The 19,343-nt window shown below is 47.3% G+C and overlaps 1 protein-coding gene across 1 annotated transcript in view; it reads left to right on the plus strand.

Annotated features, from left to right (window-relative positions):
- The first annotated feature begins 201 nt into the window (after nt 1-201).
- Nucleotides 202-19,343, plus strand: part of gig2e (grass carp reovirus (GCRV)-induced gene 2e) — a 58,960-nt gene continuing 39,818 nt past the window's right edge. The window contains exons 1-3 of the mRNA XM_070892835.1: nt 202-423; nt 1,937-2,438; nt 14,844-14,868. Of these exons, the coding sequence (XP_070748936.1) occupies nt 1,997-2,438; nt 14,844-14,868 (467 nt within the window). The 5' untranslated portion in view covers nt 202-423; nt 1,937-1,996. The remainder of the gene's footprint in view (nt 424-1,936; nt 2,439-14,843; nt 14,869-19,343) is intronic.

The raw sequence follows: 19,343 nt of genomic DNA on the forward strand, positions 1-19,343 counted from the left end.
TTAGTTTGTAGTAAGTTTTCACTGCCGAAACTTGCAAAACAGGCCTGAGTGGCTGGACACACCCCCTTTTGAAAAAAAAGTACCTTACCTAAAGCCAACCTAAACTAACTCACTAGAACTGGAGCAAACTAATATCCGAGAATTGCAATTTCTAACATACTCCAAACTAAACTAGTTGCTCCAAAAAACTAGGAGCAACTCCACCCGAAACTTGGGCCCTTTAAGTGGTTTATCTGCATGCTGGGCCCTTTAAACAGTGACACCAACAATAAGGCAGACTTTTATTTTCTATTTCAGGATATTGACGTTGAATTCTGCTGAAGTGCGTACAAGCTAAGCTATTCTCTTTCTTCAAAAGGAGTCAGCATTTACAAGTCAGTTTTTTCACCCACTGACACAGAGGCAGATCACTTGTTTGAGTCGGTGAGCTTGCTGTTATGTTACATGTTGTATATTTTAGACTGTTTACTGCTTGCCTAAGGCAGGTTTAAGGACGTGACCACTGCAGACATTTATATGTGACTACTTCCTGATTGTTCCTCTCATTGTCACTGCTTGATGTATATGTTTTAGCTGGAAGCAAGTGAGACCCATTTTGTAAAGGTCGTGTAGTTGCTGGTTGAGTGGTCAAATGCTCTCTCCAGGGCTGACACGGAGCTTTACACACCAAGAAGTATCAGGTTTAACTCCCAACTTGTGTTGGGTTAGTAAATCTAACTGGGGTGGCTCTACAGTCAGTCATTGCCCCCGGACAAGGGAAGGCAAAAATCAGCCTTCTTGCTCCTGAGAGCGATCCTGAGAACTTTCCTGAAAAATGAATTCATTGTGTGAGGACAGGAATTTGCGTATTTTTAAAAATTTCGTTCCTGGTATGTGGGCGTCGCTGGTAAGACCAGCATTTATTGCCCATCCCTAATTGCCCCTTGAGAAGGTGGTGGTGAGCCGTCCTCTTGAGCCACTTCAGTCCGTGTGGTGAAGGTGCTCCAACAGTGCTGTTCGGGAGGGAGTTCCAGGATTTAGACCCAGCGACGATGAAGGAATGGCGATATATTTCCAAGTCAGGATACTGTGTGACTTGGAGAGAAACGTGGAGGTGATGGTGTTCCCATGCGCCTGCTGCCCTTGTCCTTCTTGGCGGTAGAGATCGCGGGTTAGGGAGGTGCTGCTGAAGAAGTCTTCGTGAGTTGCTGCAGTGCATCTTGTAGATGGTACACACTGCAGGCATGATGTGTCGGTTTTCAATCCTTGTTTTCAAACAATCGTTGTTTTCAAATTCCTCTATGGCCTCGCCCCTCCCTATCTCTGTAATCTCCTCCACAACCCCCCGAGATGTCTGCGCTCCTCTAATTCTGCCCTCTTGAGCATCCCTGATTATAATCGCTCCACCATTGGTGGCCGTGCCTTCTGTGGCCTAGGCCCCAAGCTCTGGAACTCCCTCCCTAAACCTCTCCGCCTCTCTACCTCTCGTTCCTCCTTTAAGACGCTCCTTAAAACGTACCTCCTCGACCAAGCATTTGGTAATTTGTCCGAATTCATCATCATGTGGCTCGGTGGCAAATTTTTTTTGGCTTATAATATTCCTGTGAAGCGGTTGGGACGTTTTACTATGGTTAAAGGCGCTATATTAATGCAAGTTGTAGTTGTTGAGAAATTTGAGTTGCATGTAAAAATGTTCTGATAGGCCGTGGGAAACTTGGGAAGTGAAGGGAGTTTCCCCGTTTTGGAAATTCCCTTTATTAGATCGTAACCAAGCGATACATCCTGTAGGGAATGTTACCGACCACCATAACTGCCATGTGTCATCATGTCCTGTGCGGACTGTGGCAGATGATTGGCCCCAGAGAGATTCAGTCAGGAACTAACATATTTCCCCTCCAAGTCACGCACCATCCTGACATTTACATTTGATTGTAATTTTGTCTTCTTTTGCCTCCAGACGGAAGCTTGCAGAGCCGCGCACCTCCGTGCGATCGAGCAGCCAGCAGGCGTTGGCGTGATGGCGTTGACTTTTTACGGATGGGACACCAGTTACGATAATAAGCATCATTTGCTGTCAGATCAGGAATCAATGGACGGGAGAGAATACATCATGTACCACGGAGCCTCAGTCAGCAGTGCCAGGTCTATCATACAATCAGGCTTCAGACAATCAAGCCAAGGGATGCTAGGCCCTGGCATCTACGTTAGCAGGGATAAAGAGAAAGCGCGACGATATCCACTTAAAACCCCTAATGATCGAGTTATCTTAATGCTGAAAGTGCGAGTCGGAAAAGTCAAGAAAATAGACAAAGACAATCATCCCATGTCAAAAACCTGGAACCAACAGGAATACGACACAGCTTGGGTCCCTCCCAATTGTGGGATGAAAAACGTCCCCAGTGGCTTGGAGGAAGACTGCGTTTGGGATCCACAAAGGATCTGGGTGATTGATGTAATAAGTGCCCCCGATCCCTTAACAACACAGCAGCTGAAAGATTTGCTTCAAGCAAGCTTGAGCGCCAAGCCTGCGTCTATCCTGGGGTTGCCTGCGCCCTGCGGCCTCTGTAATAACAAGAAAGCGGCTTCTCACCAGTCCCAGCTCTGCTGGGGTTGTAGTCAGACCATCTGTCCTTTTATGGGGAAGCACGTCTGCAAGCGTGGTAGAGACTGAAACCGTCTCGACCTGGCCGGACTGCCTCCATCATCTGTTTTTTTTTCTTCTGCCTTCTTTCATGACTTTGACGCCGCCCGGCTAATGAAATGCAGCTGGGAGTCTTGGGGTGCAGGATGAGCTGAGACCCTTGACCTTCTCTGTCGGGCCGGGGTTCAAATTCGGCCCAGGCTGATGCATTAAAAGTCCTCGGGAAAAGAGCTTGGGCGCCCTGAGGCGGGTTCACAAGTCAGAGGCCCAAACGACGAGTTGCGAAACGACTCCAAAAACTGGGACTAAACTGGCGCCCTTATCCAGCTGGACCGTGATGATTGCTGGTATGAGAAATCCAAGAATGTTATATAAGTATGCAGAATTACACGGAATGAACAGCGCAGAAACAGGCCTTTCAGCCCAACTGGTCCGTGCCGGTGTTTATGCTCCACACGAGCCTCCTCCCACCCCTCTTCATCTCACCCCATCAGCATAACCTTCTGCTCCTGTCTCCCTCATCAGTTCACCTCGGAGTCGGTACTCCCCTCAGTCCCAGAATACAAGGGGTTGTAATTCTGTGCGTTCACCTCACATGTAAACGATAAGGGGATAAGGGGTTATGGGGAGCGGGCAGGGAAGTGGAGCTGAGTCCATGATCAGATCAGCCATCATCTTATTGAATGGCGGAGCAGGCTCAAGGGGCCATATGGCCTACTCCTGTTCCTATTTCTTATGTTCTTATGTTCTTATGTACTTGCTGAATGCTGCCGCGATGTGGCTGACATGGGAAATTTAATTTCTCAGCCTCTTTCATTCCCATTTTTCGCTCCATAAATTCTTGGCATCAAATTGTGTAATGGCATCATCATAGGCAGTCCCTCGAAATCGAGGAAGACTTGCTTCCACTCTAAAAGTGAGTTCTTAGGTGACTGAACAGTCCAATACGGGAATTACAGTCTCTGTTACAGGTGGAACAGACAGTGGTTGAAGGAAAGGGTGGGTGGGGAGTCTGGTTTACTGCACGATCCTTCCGCTGCCTGCGCTTGATTTCTGCATGCTCTCGACGATGAATCTCGAGGTGCTCAGCGCCCTCCCGGATGCACTTCCTTCACTTAGGGCGGTCTTGGGCCAGGGACTCCCAGGTGTTGGTGGGGATGTTGCATTTTATCAAGGAGGCTTTGAGGTTGTCCTTGAAATGTATGCACCTGTGAATAGGCTCACAGGTTTGCAGAGCTATTGAATTATGAGCGGCTTATTAAGACTCAATAAAACCCCAGCCAGTTGGGTTCGGGGGATTCATGATGAGGTCTGCAGTTGTGAGCCTGGTGGATGAACTGGTAATATGTAGTGCAATTGTTAAACCTTTGCTCATAAACTAACTAGTTCTTAATAGCAATGTGTTGCTATGAATTCTTAAGCAAAGAAGCCATGAAGCAAATACATTACAAATTGCTCAATCTTCATTCGTTGACTTTTTAAGAGGTTGGACCTTGCAGCCTCTTGTCACTCCCTGAGTAAGTCACCCGGCCCATCAGTGCAAAAAAAACCTAATTCATTCTCACCGTCAGCACTTGTGATGTTCGAGTTTTGTGAAGGAACTTCCATATTACACACTAGCACTGGTCCAATAGTCCACATTATCACGCTGGCTTTCCTAGTGAACGATGAAAATGCTTTTGCTGATAATTCTCAATGACAGTTATGATGGGCTGAATGGCTTCCTTCTATGCTGCCTGATTCTATCACATCTGAACCTTGATCTTAAACATGCAAAACGTCAAAGGGAAATGGCATAAGAACATAAGAAATAGGAGCCGGAGTAGGCCATACAGCTCCTCGAGTCTGATAGGCTATTTACTAAGATCATGGTTGATTGGTCTCCCCTCCAATTTCCTGCCTGAACCCCCCTATAGCTCAAGAATCTGTATATCTCCGTGAATATGTTCAATGATCCAACCTCCATAGCTCTCTGGGGTAGAGAATTCCAACGATTTACGACCCTCTGAGAGAAGAAATTCCTCCTCATCTCCATCTTAAATGGGTGACCCCTTATTCTGAAACTATGCCCCCTAGTTCGAGATTCCCCACCAGGGGAAACATCCTCTCAGCATCTACTCAGAATCTTACATTTTTCAATAAGATCACCTCTCAACTTCTAAACTCCATCGAGAACAGGCCCAACCTGCTTAACCTTTTCTCATAAGACAACCCCTTCATCCCAGGAATCAACCTTGTGAACCTTCACTGAACTGCCTCCAATGCTGTGTAGAATAGGACTAAGTCGATAGTTCTTTGGGAGGGCTAGCACAGCTCTGATGGACCATGGACTCCTTCTGCACTGTAACCCATGTTATGGTTCTATGGGGGTGATTATCTGTGGCTGTTCATTTGACAAATTGACCCCCTATAGTTTTAGTACCTTCAGCCAGTACCTCAGAATACTAACATCTAGACTACTGATCAGAGAGTATTTAATGATGGTACTTCAGTGTTTTGAGACCTAGCACTAGTGCTGTACCTGTATGTTAAACTATTGCCCTGCTTATTGTTGTGTGTCATCCAGTGTCTCAGTGGGCAGCACCCTCACCTCTGAATCAGAAGATTGTGGGTTCAAATCCCATTCCAGAGACCTGTGCACGAAAATCTAAGCTGATGTTCCAATGCAGTGCTGGGGGAGTGCTGCACTGTCGGAGATGCCATATTTTGGGATGAGACATTAAACTGAGGCCCCGTCTGCTCTCTCAAGTGAACATAAGAGATCCCATGGCACTATTTTGAAGAAGAGTGGGTGAGTTCTTCCCGGTGTCTTTGCCAATATTTATCCCTCAATCAAAAAAACAGATTATCTGGTCATTATCACATTGCTACTTACTGTGTGACAAATTGGCTGCTGCGTTTCCCACATTGCAACAGTGACTACACCCCAAAAGTCCTTCATTGGCTGTAAAGCACTTTGAGACGTCTGGTGGTCTCGAAAGGTGCTATATAAATGCAAGTCTTTCTTTATTTCTTTCTCTAAGGCCAGCTGGCACATGTTTACCTTTCGATTCGCTTTATCACCTCCAACTGGAGACTCAGTTCTAATCTCAGGCCTTTGTAACCCAAACATCGACACTTTGTGTGTGCAACTTTGGGAATAGGCCTTGGACATTATGATATGGGATGGGACCAAAATCCATATCTAAAGGCTATGGATTAGCACAACTTAGAAACAGTATAAAATAAGTTAGATTGTTACCACATGGGGGAAGAAATGGGGCAGAGTTTGGCTGCTGTAAGGGATTCTATTTCTATGATATACCCTATGTAACCTCGGGTGTTGGTCTTGAGTACGTGTAACCTCTAATCTTTAATAAATCTGAAAGCCTTCATGACTTTGTGTTTGGACTCATTATTAATATAGACACAGGACTGCAACCTTTTTGTCGATATACTGAAGCAAAACTCACATTCCTGATGGTAACATCGCCCACCCCCACCACCACCTCAGCCCATCTGCTGCTTAAACTCTCATCCTCGTCTTTGTTACCCTCAGACTCATCTATTCCAATGCTCTCCTGGATGGCCTCTCATAAGAACATAAGAACATAAGAAATAGGAGCAGGAGTAGGCCATAAGGCCCCTCGAACCTGCTCCGCCATTCAATAAGATCATGGCTGATCTGATCATGGACTCAGCTCCACTTCCCCGCCCGCTCCCCATAACCTCTTATCCTCTTATTGTTTAAGAAACTGTCTATTTCTTAAATTTATTTAATGTCCCAGCTTCCACAGCAATCTGAGGCAGTGAATTCCACAGATTCACAACCCTCTGAGGGAAGAAATTTCTCCTCATCTCAGTTCTAAATGGGTGGCCCCTTAATCTAACATCATGCCCTCTAGTTCTAGTCTTCCCCCATCCTCTCTGCATCCACCTTGTCAAGCCTCCTCATAATCTTATACGTTTCTATAAGATCACCTCTCATTCTTCTGAATTCCAATGAGTAGAGGCCCAACCTACTCAACCTTCCCTCATAAGTCAATCCCCTCATCCCCGGGATCAACCCAGTGAACCTTCTCTGAACTGCCTCCACAGCAAGTATATCCTTTCGTAAATATGGAAACCAAAACTGCACGCAGTATTCCAGGTGTGGCCTCATCCATACCCTGTACAGCTGTAATAAGACTTCCCTGCTTTTATACTCCATCCCCTTTGCAATAAAGGACAAAATACCATTGGCCTTCCTGATCACTTGCTATACTTGCATGCTATCCTTTTGTGTTTCATGCACAAGTACCTCCAGGTCCCGCTGTACTGCAGCACTTTGCAATCTTTCTCCATTTAAAAAATAACTTGCTCCTTGATTTTTTTTCTGCCAAAGTGCATGACCTCACACTTTCCAGCATTATACTCCATCTGCCAAATTCTTGCCCACTAACTTAGCCTGTCTACGTCCTCCTGCAGCCTCTTTATGTCCTCCTCACACATTACCCTTCCTCCCATCTTTGTATCATCAGCAAACTTGGCTACGTTTACACTCAGTCCCCTCTTCCAAGTCAGCAATATAGATTGTAAATAGTTGGGGTCCCAGCACTGATCCCTGTGGCACCCCACTCGTTACTGATTGCCAACCAGAGAATGAACCATTTATCCCGACTCTCTGTTTTCTGTTTGTCAGCCAATCTTCTATCCATGCTAATATATTACCCCCAACCCTGTGGACTTTTATCTTGTGCAGTAACCTTTTGTGTGGCACCTTGTCAAATGCCTTCTGGATGTACAAATACACCACATCCACTGGTTCCTCTTTATCCACCCTGTTCGTTACATTCTCAAAGAATTCCAGCAAGTTTTTTAAACATGACTTCCCCTTCATAAATCCATGCTGACTTTGCCTGACCAAATTTTGCTTTTCCAAATGTCCTGTTACTGCTTCTTGAAGAATGGACTCCAACATTTTCCCAACCACAGATGTTAGGCAAACGGGTCTATAGTTTCCTGCTTTTTGTCTGCCTCCTTTTTTGAATAGAGGCGTTACATTTGCAGTTTTTCAGCCTCCACCTTCCATAAACTTCACCTCACCCAAACCTCCGATACTGGCTCCTACCCCGTGCACCCATCCCCTCATCCTCATTGACTCCCAGACTCCCAAAGCCTCAAATTTAAAATTCTCATCCATTCATGATCATCTCATCAAATTCTTCCATGGCTTTGCACCTCCTTATCTCTATAATCTCCTTCAGCCCTACAAACCCCCTTCAACTCTGTGTTCCTCCAACTCTGGCCTCTCGTTCATTTCCCCCGTCTCACCTCACCACACCATTGGCAGTTCGAGTCTCCATGCTCTTAAATTCCCTCTTTAAGTCTCTCTGCCTCTGCAGCCCTTCTCCTCCTTCAAGACCTTCCTTGAAGTCCATCTCTTTCACCAAACGTTTGGTCACCCCATCTACTTAAGAACATAAGAAATAGGAGCAGGAGTAGGCCATACGGCCCCTCGAGCCTGCTCTGCCCTTTCAATAAGGTCATGGCTGATCTGATCTTGGCCTCAACTCCACTTTCCTGCCTGTTCCCCTAACCCTTGACTCCCCTATAGTTCAAGAATCTGTCTATCTCAGTCTTGAATATATTCAATGACTCAGTTTCCACAGCTCTCTGGGGTAGAGAATTCCAAAGATTCACCACCCTCTGAGAGAAGAAATTCCTCCTCATCTCCATCTTAAATAGGCGACCCCTTATTCTCAAACGATGCCCCCTAGTTCTAGATTCCCCCACGAGGGGAAACATCCTCTCTGCATCTACCCTGTCAAGCCCCCTCAGAATCTTATATGTTTCAATACGATCACCTCTCATTTTTCTAAACTGCAATGAATACAATTAGGCTGATCACATGTGCTGTAGATGAATAGATTCCACCATCTCATGATTACTCCAAGCGTATTGTTGTGAAACACAGCAGGAAGGAGGTTGACTAACTGCTGACTGACACAGCATGGTTAGCTGCAGAACTTCCTCTGCATTGTCTCAAAAATGTGGCGCACACCCCAACCTCAGCAGAGTACCGCCACCCTGCCCTCACCTTGTGTATCACTGTGAATTTTCCCATTTCTCACACCGAAAACAATGGCTTCGGTCTTCCCAATATATAATTGAGACCGCGCTCCTGATCTTTGGGCGCCCTGTGCGGAGGGGAGCGGGCAGGTGGGAAGGCCTCCTCGTAGGACTGCTCCTGGGCATGGCCAAGGGGGCCATCAGCCGGTCCAGGCAGCGGATGGTCGAGGCAGTCGTTTAGCCCGACTGCCTGCCTCTCCTCCACGGTTACGTTGGCGCCAGGGTGTCCCTGGAGATGGAGCACGCGTTGTCCGCTGGTATGCTCACGGCCTTCCGGGAGAGGTGGGCGCCGGAGGGACTGGAGTGCATCGTCACCCCCCCCCCCGGGAACTGAATTTTAATTTGATTTGGCAAAGCTCCCAGTTCAGGCAATATCTATTTCCCTGAATCTTGCTTCTTTATCTGTTCCATTGCACGCTGAGGCGCAGTCAGACAAAAATGAACACGGAATCAAAAGAACGAGATAACAAGTGAAGCTTTGGAATTCTCTACCCCAGTTCGTTAGATACATTCAAAAGGGAGTTAGATGTGGCCCTCACGGCTAAAGGGATCAAGGGGTATGGAGAGAAAGCAGGAATGGGGTACTAAAGTTGTATGATCAGCCATGATCATATTAACTGGTGGTGCAGACTTGAATGGCCTACTCCTGCACCTATTTTTTATGTTTCTATGTTTCTTTGCAGGTACAGCAAGTAATTAGGATGGCAAATGGAATGTTGACCTTTATTGCAAGGGGGATGGCGTCTAAAAGTAGGGAAGTCTTGCTACAACTATACATCATCATCTTCATCATCATAGGCAGTCCCTCATCTCGACAATGACTTGCTTCCATGCCAAAAAGGGATGTGTTCACAGGTGTTTAAATGAGGGACCTGACATTCAAGGTCCCGAACTACATATTGAAGGGTGGAAGATGCCTGTGCGTGGGTTTTTTTAACGTGGGGTGGCCGTTGCACATTAGCCACCACACGGGCTTGACAGAGCTAGGTCTCGGTCCAGTGGCAAGGATTACCCAAGACGACTGGAGACCAGCCCTGCTGCACGGACCTAGAGCGTGCACACATATCGCAGTGTGGGCTGGCCCATGCTGCCCCTGTACAACTGTACAAGGCGTTGGTGAGACCACACCTGGAGTACTGCAAGTATATCCCTCCTTATTTCAGGAGGGATATACTTGCATTGGAGGCAGTTCAGCGAAGGTTCACTAAGTTAATTCCTGGGATGAAGGGGTTGCCTTATGAGGAAAGGTTGAGCAGGTTGGCCCCTTTAAGGGGCTGTGCGGCCCATTCAAAATACAATGGACAAGCGTGAGTTCCGATTTAAAAGCCGGTGAGCCAGCTGAGCTTAAGGGGAACATTGCTCAATATGTATCTGTTCCTGAATCCTTTGAAAACAATCGAATTGCATAAACAGTCATCATTGTTTACTTCACAGATACATCTCTCAAACAAGACTTCCTGACCTATTCTTTCAGTGGTTAGTGTTGTGTATACAATAACTCAATAGACTGAACACTGTAAACTCCGAACAGATACAAACCTGGCTCTACTTTATTAGGGCCCAAAGTGATTACATTACAAGATGGCTGGCCTTTTATACCTGGGCCGCGCACACGTGCGCACAGCCCAATGACCTCTGACAGAGGTGCCACCTGGTGGCTAGTAAATCCAAGCATACATACATGACAGTTTTATTGACAGCTTATCTTCCAAAGCATCCTTCCTATACTGTGGTTAATAGTTAAACTGCCTATGTTTGTCACACAAGGCACTGAAGTTACACTTTAATCACTTATAGTTGATGTCACTCCTGTCACTTATTTCCTTGCATAAACATTTCTCATAGGTAATACCCAGACATGTCTTCGCATCGCAGAATGGTGCACAGAAAGAGGCCAGTCGGCCCATCATGCCTGTGTCGGAGCAGAAGATAAGGCCAGGCTTTCTTCCGTGGCGTCTTGAAGCTATCTTATCTATCTTGGACTGCCTGTTGCTCCAAGATACAAGAAAGTTCGACTATTAATCCATAACTCCCCAAGATGTCCAACATACATCTCTCCAGCAAGGTCCAATGGCTACAACCAATGGCTACAAAACAAAGAATTCAGCTTCAAGACTTGAAGCACTTGGTGGCTGATTATCTCAGTCTCTTGTGCAAAGTGTGCCAAAGTATAATGTCGAGTGATTATGGAATAACATGTAATATTGTGATTTGACAAAATCACCCAACTTAAACCATCCTTAATAATTGCAGGTCGCAATTTTGCTAGCATACCCAGATATAAGAACAGTAATGGGCCATTTGGCCCACCATTGGTTAGCCAGAGTGGCTCTTGTTTTAATCCATATTCCCCTCCCTTTCTTCCAATCCCCTTACTTTCCATCTCTATTATAAACATTCCATTAATTCTGCATTTATGGCCTTCCATTATGACCTGTATTCCTTTCTCTCCTAACCCTCCATATAAAGAAACCTCCCAACCCTTTGTGTAAAGAAATCTCCCAACCCTTTGTGTAAAGAAATCTCCCAACCCTTTGTGGCAAGCAATTTTTCCTGGATTCAGTGTTAACTGGCTTAGGTCCAATTTTAAGATTTCTTTCCCGTTTCCTTGATTTCCCCAAAAAAGAAACAAAGACCTGCATTTATATAGTGCCTTGCATGACCACTGGACCTCTCAAAGCACTTTACAGACAATTAAGTACTTTTGAAGTGTGGTCACTGTTGTAATGTGGGAAACGCGGCAGGTAATTTGCGCACAGCAAGCTCCCACAAACAACAATATTTTTTTTTTCCTTATATTGATTGAGGGATAAATATTGGGCAGGTCAAGAAGGAAGTGCTGATCCCGATTCACCTTGGATAGTGATGATTGAAAATGACACAGCTTACTTTACATTCAAAAGGGCCGTAACGCTTCTGCAAGGCTATAATGGTTGTAAAGAACAGCTTTCGTCCACTCGCTGGTAAAATAAACTACTTTTGATGAGGCAGACATGGAAATGCGTGGCAACGTTTGTGTGTTTTCTGAAGGAGGAGGAACTTGTTAGACTTAATGAAAGTTAAAAAAAATTATAATGGTGAAAATAATGAGACAGATCAGCCGCGATCTAACTGAATGTTAAGCCCCTGAAGAATTTTGAAACATAACATTTTGAAGGGACGTGACAGGGTTAAAGCTGAGAAAATGTTTCCCCTGGCTGGGGAATCTTGAATTTAGATTTTTGGATATTATAGTAATCAAGGGATATGGGGCTAGTGCAGGAAAGTGAGGTTGAGGAGGAGATCAGCCGTGATCCACAGTTGTCCCCGCTGGACTAGAGCCAAGTCTGTCCATGGGGAACCTGTCAGGACCAAAATACGAATGCTGTGGAGTTAAGGGGGAAACGCAGACTTCCGGCCGATACTCCGTACCCAAGCCGTCCCCTCCCCGTAACCCGTCCCTGTTAATATCCTGGCCGTGATTTCCAAGACCTAGTTGGATCTGTAATACCGCTGACCAACAGTCCTGTACCTCAACTTGCCCAGCTTATATCTGTTCTCCACTTTCATAAGATAATTAAAATTTAGGCGAGTCAGGAACAGAGGGTTTCAGAGATTTTAATACCACATAAATCTCTCTTTATTGAGCTTTAAACATTCCTGTGTTACTATCCATGATCTTTACACAATCAGTCTCTGGAAGAACTTGAATCATTCTCCCCAGAATAGTCCACCAACTATTCTGCCCATTTCCTGGTATTCCTCATACCCTGCATCCCTGGCCTGTCGTGTGTGAGGACAACAATTACACTTGTTCGCCTCAGACTTCAATAATCCACATTCCCTTTTTTTTTTAAACCAACCTCAAGGTCACTCTGCTTATTACCAGTTTGTGTTTTCTTAGAATAGATATATACAACCTGGTTCTCACGATTCCGACACGGGACTCAACTTAACCCAAACATTGGGGAGTGAACCACCCCTCCTCCTTGCTCCTCAAGGTTCCTCTAATTGAACACATGGCTTTGTCCGTGATAATCAGATTTCTTTCTCAAGGTTGCTTCTGAAATCTCATTAGGGTCGCCAATGGATTTTCGTCTGACAGTGCAAAGATATATGTCAGGCACAGAGGGTTTCAAGAGAATTCATATATGTCACAGCAGAAAGGCATCCCATTACAAACAGCCAAACACAAAGTTCAAGCACTCTATCTGACAGTTTACATTTTTTTTAATTATTCGTTCACTTGCCCTTGAGAAGGTGGTGGTGAGCCGCCTTCTTGAACCGCTGCAGTCCGTGTGGTGAAGGTGCTCCCACAGTGCTGTTAGGGAGGGAGTTCCAGGATTTTGACCCAGCAACAATGAAGGAACGCCCGATATATTTCCAAGTCAGGATGGTGTGTGACTTGGAGGGGAACTTGGAGGTGATGGTGTTCCCATGCGCCTGCTGCCCTCGTCCTTCTAGGTTAAATAGTTTCTGGGAGAAATACCACCAATGATGTCTCCATAAGATCCTGGGAGGACAGACACACCAACGTTAGCGTCCTCAACCAGGCCAACATCCTCAGTATTGAAGCAATGACCACACTTGATCAGCTCCATTGGGCATGCCAGACACAACACTCCTCAAGCAAGCGCGCTACTCGGAACTCCTTCACGGCAAAAGAGCCAAAGGTGAGCAGAGGAAACGTTGCAGGGACACCCTCAAAGCCTCCCTGATGAAGTGCAACATCCCCACTGGCACCTGGGAGTCCCTGTCCAAAGACTCGAGGCGCTCAGCGCCCTCCCAGATGCACTTCCACCACTTAACCCACAACCTCCTGACGCAAAGGCAGGTGTGTCACTCACTGAGCCACAGCTGTTACTGTGAGCCAAATAAGACATTAATTCTATCATCTGAGTGGTCATGTGTAACTTTTAACTTAAATAAACTGTTCATTCCTTCCTGCACTGGGAGGGTTCTTTTCTTTAAACTAGCAAAGTTTCACTTTCGATTCAGCAAAATCACATCAAAGTATCTGCTCAGAGATGATGGTAGTTTCATGTCCGTTTAATTTGATTTAATTTGACTTTCAGTCAAATGAAAATGTAAAACACCTGCTATTGAAAACACGTATCATTATGTACAATTTTTTCCTCCAGATATTTTTTAGTTTGCTCTCTCTCTCTCTGACTTATGGCTGGTTCGGTTAGCACGGGTGATGGTATCCCTCTTAGGATAAGGGGTAGGCCATTTAGGACTGAGATGAGGAGAAACTTCTTCACTCAGAGAGTTGTTAACCTGTGGAATTCCCTGCCGCAGAGAGTTGTTGATGCCAGTTCATTGGATATATTCAAGAGGGAGTTAGATATGGCCCTTACGGCTAAAGGTATCAAGGGGTATGGAGAGAAAGCAGGAAAGGGGTACTGAAGGAATGATCAGCCATGATCTTATTGAATGGTGGTGCAGCTCGAAGGGCCGAATGGCCTACTCCTGCACCTATTTTCTATGTTTCTCAGATACTTTGCTCAAATGGCCAGTCTTCATCTGTCAGCCCGCACGACAGGAATTTCTTCTGTCAGAGGGTCGTGAATCTATGGAATTCTCTGCATCAGAGAGCTGTGGAGGCTGGGTCATTGAATATATTTAAGGTGGCAATAGACAGATTTTTGAACGATAAGGGAGTAAAAGGTTATGGGGAGCGGGCGGGGAAGTGGAGTTGAGGCCAGGATCAGATCAGCCATGATCGTATTAAATGATGGAGCAGGCTCGAGGGGCAAAATGGCCTACTCTCCTGCTCCTATTTCTTATGTATGTTCTGACAGAAGAGAGCAATGCAGGGCAACCCCTGAACCCATCCCCTGCCTCATCTGACATGCACATGTGTGCACACGCACACACTCTTTCTGGCAGGAAGCCTTGGTTAGTGATCAGGATTAAGAATCCCAGCAGATTAATAAGAAGATAAGAAATAGGAGCAGGAGTAGGCCATATGGCCCCTCGAGCCTCCTCCGCCATTTAATAAGATCATGGCTGATCCAATCATGGACTCGGGTCCACTTCCCTGCCCGCTCCCCATAACTCTTTACTCCCTTATCAACAAGCTCCCCGCTGGAGTGGAACTAAACTACAAAACCAGTGGGAAGCTGATTAACCTACACCGCCTCCAGGCCAGGTCCAAGATCACCCCAACCTCTGTCGTTGAGCTGCAGTATGCGGACGACGTCTGTGCACATTTAGAAGCTGAACTCCAGGATATAGTCAATGTATTCACTGAGGCATATGAAAGCATGGGCCTTACGCTTAACATCCGTAAAACAAAGGTCCTCCACCAGCCTGTTACAGCCGCACAGCACTGCCCTCCAATCATCAAGCTCCACGGCGCGGCCCTCAACAACGTGGACCATTCCCTGTCATGTATTCAACCAGCATTGTAACCCATGTATAAACTGACCTAAGTTGTACACCGTGAGAACACTGACCACTAGTTGGGAGACACTCCTAACCTGGACCTTCAGGTACAAAAGGGGAAGCTCCACCCACCTTCATCACTTGAGTGCTAAGGAATAAAGGACAGGTCACAGACTGACCTTCTCTCAAGCATGGGCCTCGTGTGCATTTATACTGTATAGTAAGGACGTATCAATGGCGACAAGAAACTGGGATTTAAACCACGCGAGCATGGCCACTAGCAGAACAGACGAGAGGTACTGTGTTAAGGAATGGTTGGGACAGAGATTCAACATTGTTAAAGCAGCACACAGTTCTCCAGGCAGACACGGGCAGTCAGGCATGCCCCAACATGTAGTCGAACCCAGAGGGGGAGTTCGACAGAGACAATGGCAAGCTGAACAGCGATTCACGCCATTGCAAGGGACAATGCGGCCAGTAATGGGGCCATCAACACCTGTTAATGGTGCACTCAAGGACAATAACAGGGGCAGTCAGGGACGATCAACTGGCAAGGGACCTTTTGTTTCAAACCGCAACTCATGCTGGAGGCGTGGAGGCACACACTCAGCCGGAGTTTGCAGAGATGAGCAAAATACCTGCAGAAATTGCAGAAATGGACACTGGGGGAAATCGCTGGGAGCTGAAGTTCAGCGAGTTCATGTGGAGCACGTATACAGTTCATACACCAGGACGCCACCGATAATGATGAAAGTGCTCCTCAATGGCATCCCAGTATCAATGGAGTTAGACACGGGTGCCAGCCAATCCCTGATGGGTATCAAACAGTTCGAAAAGTTGTGGGCATCCAAGGCCAGGAGGCCAAAATTATCACCGATTGACGCACAGCTACGGACTTACACAAAGCAGATCATTCCGGTGCTAGGCAGCGCCACGGTAGTCGTGACCCACAAAGATTCGGAGAACAGGTTGCCACTCTGGATTGTCCCAGGGGACGGTCCCGCACTACTGGGTAGGAGTTGGCTTGCTGTCATGAACTGGAAATGGGGCGATGTCAATGCAATTTTCTCTGTGGAGCGAGTATCATGCTCACAGGTCCTGGACAAATTTGACTCATTATTTCAACCCGGCATTGGCACTTTCATGGGGACCAAGGTAGTGATTCACATAAACCCGGACGCCAGACCAGTACACCACAAGGCCAGAGCGGTGCCATACGTGATGCGGGAAAAGATAGAAGGCGAATTGGACCGCCTGTTGAGGGAAGGCATCATCTCGCCAGTCGAATTCAGTGACTGGGCGAGCCCGATTGTGCCGGTGCTCAAGGTGGATGGGTCGGTCAGGATATGTGGCGATTACAAGGCCACCATCAATCGGGTGTCACTCCAAGACCAGTACCCACTACCGAGAGCGGAGGACCTCTTTGCGACGCTATCCGGTGGCAAACTTTTTTCAAAATTGGACCTGACCTCAGCTTACATGACCCAGGAGCTGGCGAGTGAGTCGAAGAAGCTGACCACCATCACGACACACAAGGGGTTGTTGAGTACAACAGATGTCCGTTCGGGATTCGCTCGGCCGCCGCGATCTTCCAACGAAATATGGAAAGCCTCCTCAAGTCGATTCCAGGGACGGTGGTTTTTCAGGACGACATCATCATTACGGGTTACGATACTGAAGAACACCTCCACAACCTGGAGGAGGTGCTACGCAGATTGGACCGGGTAGGTCTGCGACTGAAAAAGGCGAAGTGCGTCTTCCTAGCTCCAGAGGTAGAATTCCTGGGGATGAGGGTAGCAGCAGATGGGATCAGCCCTACTACGTCCAAGACGGAAGCGATCCAGAGAGCACCCAGACCCCGCAACACGACGGAGCTGCGTTCGTTCCTGGGGCTCCTGAACTATTTTGGCAACTTTCTTCACAAATTGAGCACGCTGCTAGAGCCGCTACACATGCTCCTACGCAAAGGTCGCGAATGGGTCTGGGGGGACAGCCAGGAAAGGGCTTTTAATAGAGCATGCAATTTGTTATGTTCCAACAATCTGTTAACGCTATATGACCCATGTAAGAAACTTGTGTTAACGTGCGATGCGTCGTCCTATGGTGTCGGGTGTGTGTTGCAGCATGTCAATGCCAAGGGTCAGTTACAGCCGGTAGCTTATGCCTCCAGGAGTCTGTCCCAGGCAGAAAGGGGCTACGGGATGGTAGAAAAGGAGGCGCTCGCATGTGTATATGCGGTAAAGAAAATGCACCAGTACCTGTTTGGCAGGAAATTTGAGCTGGAGACAGATCACAAACCCCTAATGTCCCTTTTGGTCGACAACAAGGCCATAAATGCAAACGCATCGGCCCGCATACAGTGGTGGGCACTCACGTTAGCTGCCTATGACTACACAATTCGGCACAGACCGGGCACCAAAAACTGCGCCGATGCACTCAGCAGGCTCCCAGTAGCCACCACTGAGGGGGCTACCGAGCATGGTGCTGAGATGGTCATGGCTGTTGAAGCTTTCGGAAGCGAAGGCTCACCCGTGACAGCCCGTCAGATTAAAGTCTGGACAAATAGAGACCCGCTATTGTCTCTAGTCAAGAAATGTGTCCTGAATGGGGACTGGGCAGCCACGTACAGGGCATGCCCTGAGAAATTTAAACCATTTCACAGGCGCAAGGATGAACTCTCGATTCAGGCCGATTGCCTACTGTGGGGAAACCGCGTAGTCATGCCCCAGATGGGCAGAGAGGTGTTCATCAGCGAACTCCACAATGGGCACCCGGGCATTGTCACGATGAAGGCAATTGCCAGGTCACACGTTTGGTGGCCAGGGATAGACGCAGATCTGGAACTTTGTGTTCGCAGGTGCAACACGTGTGCCCAGCTGGGCCATGCGGCCAGGGAAGCCCCCCTTAGCCTGGCCATGGCCCGCCAAGCCTTGGTCACGCATCCATGTGGACTACGCAGGTCCTTTCATGGGGAAAATGTTTTTCGTTGTAGTAGACGCCTACTCCAAATGGATCGAGTGTAATATTTTAAATTCAAGCACATCCTCTGCCACGATAGAAAGTCTACGGGCAATGTTCGCCGCCCACGGTCTACCGGACATCTTGGTCAGCGACAATGGCCCGTGCTTCACAAGCACTGAATTCCAGGACTTCATGGCAGGCAATGGAATTAACCATGTTAGAACAGCACCGTTCAAGCCGGCCTCAAATGGCCAGGCAGAACGAGCAGTGCAGATAATCAAACAGGGGATGCTCAGATTCCAAGGGGGTTCCCTACAAACCCGCTTATCACGCCTCCTGTTGGCCTATAGATCCCGACCACATTCGCTCACAGGGGTTCCACCCGCAGAGCTACTAATGAAAAGGACGCTCAAAACCCGATTATCCCTTATACACCCCGCCATGAAAGAAATTGTCGAGAGCAGGCGCCAGTCACAATATCACTACCATGACAGGAATACGAGGGCGCGATGTATTGATGTAAATGATCCTGTTTTTGTCCTCAACTACGCTGCAGGGCCCAAATGGCTCGCAGGCACTGTAATTGCCAAAGAGGGAAATAGGATTCTGGTAGTTAAACTTACCAATGGACAAATCTGCCGCAAACATGTGGATCAAACAAAAAGGAGGTTCAGCAACCCCATAGAAGAAGCAGAGGAAGAACACGATACAGAGTTCACTCCACCACAGGTGACCGAACACCGGAACCAAAGGGAGGAGAGCCCAGTCACTGTGGGCAGTCCGGACAGGCCTGAGGCACTGCAAACAGCAGAAACTCAGGCCAGCGCCCAACAACCGGAGCCCCAACTCAGGCGCTCTACAAGGGAGCGTAAACCACCAGAGAGACTCAACCTGTGATCCCAATAAGACTTTGGGGGGGGAGGTGATGTCATGTATTCAACCAGCATTGTAACCCATGTATAAACTGACCTAAGTTGTACACCGTGAGAACACTGACCACTAGGTGTGAGACACTCCTAACCTGGACCTTCAGGTACAAAAGGGGAAGCTCCACCCACCTTCATCACTTGAGTGCTAAGGAATAAAGGACAGGTCACAGACTGACCTTCTCTCAAGCATGGGCCTCGTGTGCATTTATACTGTGTAGTAAGGACGTATCAATTTCCCATACCTCGGGAGCCGCTTATCAACAAAAGCAGACATTGCTGCGGAGATTCAACACTGCCTCCAGTGCACCAGTGCAGCCTTCGGCCGTCTGAGGAAAAGAGTGTTTGAAGATCAGGCCCTCAAATCTGCCACCAAG

This window comes from Pristiophorus japonicus, chromosome 11 (assembly GCF_044704955.1).
Source record: "Pristiophorus japonicus isolate sPriJap1 chromosome 11, sPriJap1.hap1, whole genome shotgun sequence".
NCBI lineage: Eukaryota > Metazoa > Chordata > Chondrichthyes > Pristiophoridae > Pristiophorus > Pristiophorus japonicus.